Raw genomic sequence first — 10,659 nt, 5'->3', positions numbered from 1 at the left:
CTATAATTAGATAATATAATGATAATAAGTAATCATCCAACAATAATGGCTAATAAATTATATTAGTAACTAATATATATTTAAAAGTTGTTATGGTGACTGATTATACTATTTTATCATTAGTTATACATCGTACGTTATATTATTTAAGAATAGATTAGTTACAATATTCTATTTATTATATATTTCAAGAATATTCATAATGTGCATTCAATAATTAAAATTCATATTTTGTGTAATTAAGACAATTATTATTGTTAAATTATTTAAGTACATTCATAATGCTATTTCAATCACATATAAGAATATAGAATATTCATACTGTGCATTCAATAATTAAAATTCATATTTTGCGTAATCAAGATAATTATTTCGTTATATTATTTAAGTGCATTCATAATATTATTTCAATCACATATAAGAATATACAATGAAAACATCAGAATATTAGTCCAATCATGGTAACCTCCTTTAATATTTATATATCATATATTTAATCTAATATAATAATATACTCGCAATTGATTTTATTAGTAGTGTTGTTTAATTTCGTAATGTTACTAAATGTTGAAAGCTTTACCAACAAAATATTGGTATATTTTATTACTATATTATTACAACCACTATATTTTCTATTTTTAAATATGATTGCTTTTTATATCTGGATATAAAAATAAAATCATATGATTGCTAATATAATGGCTAATAAATTATATCTCATCTATTATATTATTTAAGGATAGATTCATGAGTATCATATAATGGCTAATAAATTATGTTGGTAACTAATATATATTAAAAAAAATTATAATGATAATTATAATATTTCTTCATTTGTTATAAGTTGTACGTTATATTATTTAAGGATACAATCATCAGTGTCATAATCAACATTGATTAGAAATAATTCTACAAATTCATATCCATAATGAGGATTGCTTATATTCAAAAATTGTTATAATGACTGATTATAATATTTCATCATTAGTTATAAATCGTATGTTATATTATATAAGGATGCAATCACGAGTGTCATAATCAATATTTATTAGAAATAATTAATTAAATTTATCTCCACAATGAAAATTGCCTAAAATTTGGAAATCATAAATAATTTTAACAAAATATAAATGAAAAACAAATAAAGACATTATTCTTGTTCACATATGAGAATGCTAACAATTCGGAACATTTTTAAATTGAAAATGAATAACAACAACCACATAATAAAAATAAAAACATTATTATTCTACACTCATATAGTAATTGCAACATCTAATCATTGTATTTGAGGTGAGTTTTCTCTTATGCAAATGCTGAAATAATAATATGACCAATCCATGTTTTGTGTGAGAAAAATAAACACATTTTGGGGAAAAAATTAACATACATCATATGATAAAAATGAAGTTATTGTTATAGAAGGCTAAAAAATAATTATTATGCAAAAAATAATATGATTTATAAATTATATCTAACAACAAAGAAAAAACTGAAATAGTATAAAAATAAAATCATACATATGAGTTGGTTTGAGAGTTGAAGATGATAGATTTGTTGAACAAAATTTGAAAAGGTGAAAATAGTATAAATTATATCTATCAACAAAGAAAAAAATTAAAAGAGTATAAAATCATGCATGTGAGTGAGTTAGAGAGTTGAAGATGATAGATTTGTAGAATAAATTTTGAAAAAGTGAGAAATAGTGTGTAGTTTGATTAGAGATAATGTGAAGAAGTGAATAATGTTTGAATAAAAGTTTAACAAAGGATATATGATATTTGGAAATTTTATTTTATTTGACAATAATAACTTCTTTTTGCATACCTAACACAAATAAAAAGTGCTTATTTTAGTAATTTCGGCTACCCATCAAATTGACAAAAAATAATTATCATGCAGAAAAGTATATGATGAAGAAATTATACCTAATAACAAAGAAAAAATTGAAAGGGTATAAAAATAAAATCATACCTATGAGTTGGTTTGAGAGTTAAAGATCATAGATTTGATGAACTAAATTTGAAAAGGTGAGAAATAATATAAATTATATCTATCAACAAAGAAAAAATTAAAAGAGTATAAAATCATACATATGAGTGACTTTGAGAGTTGTAAATGGTAGATTTGTTGAATAAAATTTGAAAATGTGAGAAATAGTGTGTAGTTTGATTAGAGAGAATGTGAAGAAGTGGAGAATGTTTCATTGAAAGTAGTAAAACAAAGGATAATAGGCTTATATGATATTTTGATATTCTTATTTTATTTGATAATAATAACCTCCTTTTACATACTTATCACAAATAAAGAATGTCTATTTTAGTAATTTCAGCATCCCTTCAAATTGACAAAAATAACCTTTTTTTTATACACTTGTCACAAATATAGAGTATCTAATTTAGTAATTTCAATAGCCCTTTTTTTCAATTACATAATTGATATATATGTTACTAACAAGCAATTATGAGTTTCAATTTTTTACTGATAATAGTAATATTTTTTCTTTTATGGACAAACAATGTTTCTAGTAATATATTTTGAACTTTCAAGTTATGCAAAAAATAAATAAAAAATCATGAAAACCATAAACCAAAATCGTTCATGAGCAATTCGGTTCAATTCTTGCAATAAAATTTGCAGTTAATTGAAGTAAATTGAACCATGTCTTTGTGTCCGAACTGAACTTTTACACTCCTAATACTAATAATCGAATAAAAATAAAATGTAAATAACAATGGATGAAAAATTAAGAATGAATGAAGAGTTCAAACTCATGCAACCCTAAATCCATGCAAACGTAACATTAAACCAATGCAACATACACTAAACTTGTGCACTCTATCCACGAGTATTGTTACATAGAACTCATGGTTCTCGACCATGAGATTGGTGTAGGGATCAACTCGTGGACATGGTCTACGAGATTGGCTTGGTGTAAGAATGAATGAAAAGTTCAAACTCATGCAATCCTAAACCCTCGCAAACGTAAACATTAAACTCATGTGACGTATACTAAACTCGTACTCTCCCCACGAGTATTGTCACGTGGAACTCGTGGTCATGGTCTACAAGTCTAGTGAGTAAAAATATATAAAAAAGAGTCATGCATTAGAGGCACGAGTCTTGCAGAGAAAAACTAATATAAAAAGAACTTGTCATCATAGTATACACAATTCAGTAAAATCTACACTATCTCCATAATATTTCAAAAAGCTACCATATAACAGTAATAAAAAAATTCAAACGAACAGAAAATTTCCTGTTTAATGATAACTCAAAATTTATTAAGAATGATTACCAATTTAACCAATAGTGTATGTTGTTAGGTCGAAAAGAGGAGCCAAGAGGATGAATCAGTTTATTAAGAAAGAAATATTTGTTTCATACAGGTGTACTGAGTCGTTATCTATAAATGGTACAAGGGTGGAAAAATAGACAAATTACTAAAGAATGGTTACAATGAAAGAATGACTAATATATAGAAAAACAAAAGAAAAAATGAATTTTAATCACTTTCTCTAAGGTTTACAATAAATTCAGCCAGACAGTGTGCAAGGCTTGAAAAACCAAAACATGTCCAAGGCTTTTGTTTCTCTTCCGTCAACTATTGCCATGCTTCTGTTGTTATTGTCTGCAAGGGACACCTTTGCAATTTCTTTGTTTTGTTCAACTTCTCCAAGAACTCCTCTCTCCTGCAGGATATTTCAAACAAACCAATTATGGCAAAGCCTATGCCTGAATCACAGTTTGAGAAATTTTGTTTGATAAATCCAATTTGCAACTTAATAAGAAGCGGACAATGTAAGATTGTGTCTAAAAGAATCATATGAGACATCAAAAGAAGCCTGTAATGGTTTACATGGTGCTTGCTATTTACTAATTAAGATAAACATGTGATTGGTTCATTTCCTTAATGGACAAAATATTTAAAAGGATAACTAAGAGGGGATTGGTCTAGTAGTGAAGGCCCCACTAAATCCCCAAATAGACCAAATGATCAAAAGCCTCAAAGGTTCGACCATTGTGAGCGACACTTGTTGGGAGGAGCAGCCAGACATTCCGAAAAAGATTAGTTCTTTATCCATAGGTTAGATGATGAACCAAACCTACTAAAGTTTCTTTAGTTTGATGGCATATTTTGATTTTGTCTGATAAAAAGTTACTATCTTGTTTGTCATCCATCAATAGGAAAAGTTTAACTGTAAAAGTGCAGCTAGATACATACCATTAGCCTGGATTTGGAAGCCTTTGAAGGAGTAATTTTGTTGGGTCCAAGTGTAGCAGAGAAGCACTGAGGAGAAGGAGGGTTTGTTCTAATGGGTTGTAAGTTTTCATCCCTCATGTATTGTAGATTCTTCAAGTCAAGAGATATAGGCATATTTTCTGCTTCCTCAACTCTGCAGGATAATAGTAATATACAAATTGGTTAACACAAGAAATGACCCTCTCTGAACTTGGGCTGTAGAAACCATATAACTACCTATAAAATTTGTTTGTTATAACCAGATACTCAATTGGCAATGCAGATTAAGTAAACATGTTGTGTGATGAGATGTGGCTCCTACACATATTTACAGGAACAAAGCAAGATTTGTTTATTTTTTCAAGATCGAATGAGTATCTAAACTTTTCAATCCTATGATGTCATTTAGCATCCATTATCAGTTCAAAGCATGCTACTATGCTAGTAACTTAAAAAAATATAAAGCAGACTAATAAACATGGAGAACTATTCATAGTCTCATTATTGACATGCATATTTTTTTCATTTTCCATCTCATCTAATCCCTCAAATTTCAACAGGTACTATAGTTAAGGGAATGGTTCATCACTTCCTCCTATGCCAAATTTTCACATGATAAGGTTAAGGTTAATTGAATAGAGTCATGTGCTCCTGCTATCTAAAACAATTGTGTTTACTTTCATATCAGAATTCTTTTTTTCCCTTCCCATAAGGAAATGGAGAGGTTCAGTTCGGTCAATTCCATCAGGATATTGGTCGATCCGAGTACATGTATAAGCGGAAATTATTGTGTCTACTTAAATATCAGAATTCTCTTTTTTCCTTCCCATAAGGAAATGGAAAGGTTCAGTTCGGTCAATTCCATCACGATATTGGTCGATCCGAGTTCATCTATAAGCGGAAATATATCAGTAAAGTGCAGCAAGATTGATCAATCCGTGGATGGGATTGACCGGACTGCAAAATGCTGAGGATCTAGACCATAGTATCTATCTATTCACATGACAAATTTGACATGAGAGGATTGGTTCCCTTAGGTTACATTACAATCACTATACTAAGGAAACACAGGTTCAGAGGGAGGATATGCTTACTTTTTTGTCAGTTGCTTCCCTTTAACACATAACCCTTCAGGCCTTTCAGCCTTACCAACTTGAAGCAGTGGTTTCCTTACCAAAGCTTTAACAGGAGACGGGGTCTTCTCCACGACTTTTCCACTCTCCAAATGCGGCCTCAAATCTTCGGCATTTTCTCTTTCTTTTGCTCTTGTTGCCAATTTTTTCAATTCATTGCAGAATTCTGTGATTTGATTCAGAATAGGCCGCCCCGGGAACAAATTCTTGGCTGAGAGAGTTGATCTCAATGAAGGCGCCTTGTTGTCCTGGAACGGATCGGGATCATTTAGTGTCTTCTCTTCACTTGACTTCATTGCTAACTTCTTGGACTTAAAGTGATTAATTGGAGTAGTGAACATATTTGGGTTTTGGTTTTCTGTGTCAAGTTTGAATCCGAATTCGCAATCTCGTGGAGAAGCTGATGAGAGGGCTCCTACTCTTTTCTTAATTTTCACATCTCTGTACCAATATTCAACATATTTTAACAAATTAGTAAAGTTCACAATGCTTACAAGAACCTCAAATTGCATAAGAAAAGAAGAGGGGTGGTTTGATTCACAAGTTACCTTCTATTTTTGTCACCAAGTGGAAGATTTTCTGAAACATAAGCAGGGCTAAAAGCCTTCAAGAAAAAAAAAATAACAAGATTAAAGCTAGCAAGCTAAAGTTTAAATCTTTATATAATTTTGGAGATACCCAAAATTAAAAATCTCAAATATCGTTAGTTTCTCACCCTTCCCAGCTACAAAATAGTAAATGGGCAAAAGGGTCTATAATTAAATTGAGAGCGGATGTATTTACAAATTTCCATCAGTATCAATTTTATTCTCGAAAAATAAAAATAAAGCTAATACTGAAAGATTGTGAATGTAAGTTAAAATGACCTCTAGCAGGTATCATAAAAAATGTTTAAAACAATTAGTTTAACACACATTTTATAATTTTGAAAACTTTTTAATTTTTCTGGGACCAAATTGGTACACTAACCATCATTTACTCTTAAATTAAAAGTCAAAAAAAGATGGAAAACCAAAAAAACCTTGGTAGGAGTAATTGATCTGAGAAAATCCTCTGCTGTCTTGGGATGATTACAATCTGCAACAACATCAATAACAAGAACTACTAAGTTGAATTTGAATGAAAGAGAGAAAAGTAGAAAAAAATGTAACTTTACTTACCGGGTCTGCAAAACCAAGCTTCATCATCATCAACAGCAACATTGTGGTGAGGGGACAAGAAGTCAACAAATTTGGGTGCGTTGATATGCTCATATAGTTGGTCTTCAACGAAGCTCCATTCCAGTCTCTTCCAATCTATTTTCGCAGGTTCCATTGATTAGAGGAAGAAGAGGGTAAAAGAGAAATAGTGAGTGAGAGAGAGAGAGAGAAAATTGAGACCCAGAAAAATGAACAAGTGTTAGAAGAGAGAAAGAGAGAGAGATAGTAAGGGTGAAAAGTGACCGTTATGCGTTAGAGTGAACGTTGGAAAACGGAGATTGGACTTGCAGTTACTATATTCGAGGACCGTTGGAGATTTATTTGCTTATTCATTGAGATTATTAAATTATTATAAGAGAGAAAGATCTATTATACTATGAGTTTTTAACATTATGCATATATCATTTATATGTAATAGTTATGAGGGAAATGAATGAAAGAGATTAAAGGGTTAGGAAGTGAGGAAAAGAATGGAAAATAAAGGAAAATTCTTCCTTTGTTTGAGAGTAAAAAGTTTAAAATAGAATTGTAAACTAATGTAAGAATATGTTTTTATTTTTCATTTAAAAATATAATTAAAAATGAGAAATGAAAAATAATGTATAGTTATATAATATTACAAAAAAGTATTTAGTTATTATTACATTTTATCTCCACAAAATCTCAAACTGTGGGAACTTTAAAAATAGACACATAGAAGGTTTGTAAGGGTTTGAGAAATCCTCTAAAACTTTCCTCTCTCCGTCATCCACTTCCAAATAAGGAGAAGACTTTCCATAACTATCTCTTCTTTTCCCTTCCCCTCCAAAACTTCACTCCTAAACAAAACCTAAATATAAGTAATACAAATGAGTAATAAATAATATATCGTCTATGTATTAATCATTGGGATGATAGTACATAAATAATACATTATTATTACTACAGTATTAATAAGGAGCAAGCTACTTACTATTTTTTAGTAAGAAAGGTTAGTGTTTAATTAATTTGTTGGTCTCTTTAAGGTGTGTTAAAGATATAGTTAATGTGCAAGAAAAAATAGAAATTTTAAAACTAAATCATCTATCATTTATTAAATAAAGTAAATCATTTTCATGTGTTAACACTAAATAATTTGAGCAACTAAATATATTTTGGTAAAAAAATTAATCATGTAGTTATTTAGTTTTTTATGGCAACTTAATTTATTTGGATTTTTTGCAACAAAATTCGTAAGACGTGTTATTTTATTATACTTTTAACTCACATCCATCATGTCCATCTAAAGCCTATAAAATGGCAAAGCCCAATTGAGTTGTCCTTAGCCAGCTCCATAAGTGGGAGAGCTTAAGCTATTTATTATTGGGCACTATCAAGTATATTTCATCACCCTTTTTTTTATAAGAAACTAATGTTTTTTAATGTGTGTGGTTATCTCTCTTAATAAGTGTCACTCATAGAAATTAAATTCATACCTTTTGGTCATCACTTTTACCTAGCTATCATCACTTTTAACTCTAGAGTTAATCTTATAATTATGTTTAAAAGCATAAACTGAAAGAAAATTCAAACATGAAAAGGTTTGGTGCCATTGAGCTTTAGATTTCAAAATTGTATAAATAAATTAGACTTTCCAAGAAATAACTTAAATATAATACCATTTCTTTCAAAAGTTCGGATAAAAATTTCAACAGTGTCTTCATAAAAAAAATGTTTGATTCATAAAAAAATTCCTAATTTTTAAGGTATTCTTTAAAATAATCTTAATCAACTTATAAATTTCTTCATATTGAGATCATAGAAAGATAGATCAAGCATTATGAGCTTAAATGTTGGCAAGTATCCTTCTCAAGTTTATCATATTGATTTTTGCAACTTTAGGACATTTTTTTAAAGTTGAATAGTAACAATGACTCATAAAATTAGTCTTTCTACCCATTTTAGTTATCCATTTAGGTAGTAGACGTATACTTAAATACATTAACTACATTGTAATGTAGTAATTTTGACTAAAATATTCATAATTAAAATATCTCATAATATGATGAGATAAATTATATTCTACAAACAAGAAATTTATGACATGTATACTATTTAACAATTTTTACAAAAATATTTCTAAAAACTAAAAAAAATAGAACATTTATCATATTTTTAATGGTTGAATGACATATTTTATCTTCTCATATAAGGATATATTTTATTCTCTAATAATACACATGAAGATTACAATATTGAAGATATATTTGAAAGTTGAATAGTAAGAATGGGTGTCATAGAATTACTTTTTTGTCTCATCAACATATTCATACAATTACTCCCTTATATTCATGACTATCTTAAAAGGGAAAAATAATATTCTAAGGGCTCTCTACTTAGCCATCTTATTGTATGCATGGAGATTTACCTCTAGATCTAGTGAAAAGATACACTAAAATCAAATTCTTATTCTAAGTATGTGGGGTTGTCATATAATATCATACTTCCATATAACATTTTGAGTATTATAGTGACTTGTAGTTTGGTATGATCTCTAATTTTTACTTTTATGATAGAGGTCTTCCACCTCTTGCTAAACTTATATTCAATATATTTCATCTTATTTTGACTTATATGAAAGTTATGTGATTCTCACACATGTCTCCATATTTCTAGTTTCTCGTATAATTCCTCCCTCGATTCTAACTAGAACAATATCATTCACAAAAAACATGTGTTGTGATATCGATTCTTACATATGCTCAATAAGCTCACTCAATACTAATATAAGCAAGTTTGGACGCAATGTTAACCCTTGGTGTTGCCCTGCAACAATAGGAAAATGTTTTGAGATATTCTCTTATGTTCTCAAACTAGTCTTGACCTATCAAACATATTATTGATTGCTCGAAGGTAGGCAATTTAAACATTTTTCCTCTCTAGAGCTTTCCATGATACCTATCTAGGTACCTGATGGAACTTGGTTTGTTGAAAGTCATTAGTGGAAACTTTTGAGTGTGAAATCTAAAAAGCTCTCAAGTCTCACATAAAAGAGTTTTGAAAAAAGAACTCCCAAGTCCCACATTGTTGGAGAGATGAGGAACTTGGAAAAATCTTATGTTATAAATAGAGGTTTTCTCCCCACATTATAACTAGCCCCAATTTGAATGCGCTTTCATTCAACTTTTTCATTTTCCCTCATGTTTTCTACTGATGCATTTCAGGCAAATTTCTTCCCCTTTCTTTTCGTGACACTAAGAATTGACACTAAGAGCCAAATTGTGGGAATTTCGAGAACTAACACTAGTAGTCAGTATTAAGGGGGAAAATTGGCACATGTGGCCAAATTGTGGGTATTTTGAGAACTAACACTAGTAGTCAATATTGAGATAAAAGAATTGGCACAGGTAGCCAAATTGCGTGTATTTTAAGAACTCACACTGGTATTTAGTATAGTAGGAAAAGAATTGGCACGGGTAGCCATATTGTGAGAATTTTGAGAATTGACACTAGTAGCCATCTTGTGAGAATTTCGAGAATTGGCACTTGTAGCCATATTGTGGAAATTTCGAGAATTGGCAGTGATAGCCATATTGTGGTGGGTGTATTCGAGATCGGTTCTTATACTGTAGTAAGAATCTGATAACAAAGATTTGAGTTGTTTTATCATGGGGACGACGTGGTTGATAGTTGCACATTTTGGGCAATGTCATGAATCGTCTTAAAGAGAGCGACCTGGTCGTGACTCAGTCAGTAAGTATCATTTCGTACCATTTAGAATTGTTGCAAGCAACAGTAACCATAGTACTTTATCATGGGCCTTCTTCAAATCAATGAAAATCATGTGTAAGTCCCTCTGGTTCCTTCATTATTTCTCATCAATCGTTGTAGCAAGTATATAGCCTTAATGATCAACCTACCTGACATTTAATTTTCAGTGTTACACGTCTCTTGTCTCAACCTCCTCTCAATTATGCTCTCTTATAATTTCATAGAATGACTTATGAGATTTTTACTACTATATTTTTATAATATTGTATATTATATGTCGATTTATATATATATATATATATATATATATATATATATATATATATATATATATATATATATATATATATATATA

The 10,659-nt window shown here is 29.6% G+C and overlaps 1 protein-coding gene across 1 annotated transcript; it reads right to left on the bottom strand.

Moving 5' to 3' along the window:
* Positions 3,537-6,826, bottom strand: LOC109347946. The gene is made up of 6 exons (XM_019588080.1): positions 6,537-6,826; positions 6,398-6,453; positions 5,925-5,980; positions 5,338-5,817; positions 4,226-4,397; positions 3,537-3,692 (listed from the first exon to the last, which is right to left on the bottom strand). The coding sequence occupies exons 1-6, from the start codon at positions 6,688-6,690 to the stop codon at positions 3,537-3,539; spliced, it is 1,074 nt and encodes a 357-aa protein (XP_019443625.1). The 5' UTR covers positions 6,691-6,826.

This window comes from Lupinus angustifolius, chromosome LG05, assembly GCF_001865875.1.
Source record: "Lupinus angustifolius cultivar Tanjil chromosome LG05, LupAngTanjil_v1.0, whole genome shotgun sequence".
In the NCBI taxonomy this organism is placed as follows: domain Eukaryota; kingdom Viridiplantae; phylum Streptophyta; class Magnoliopsida; order Fabales; family Fabaceae; genus Lupinus; species Lupinus angustifolius.
This window is presented reverse-complemented; position numbering and strand designations above follow the sequence as displayed.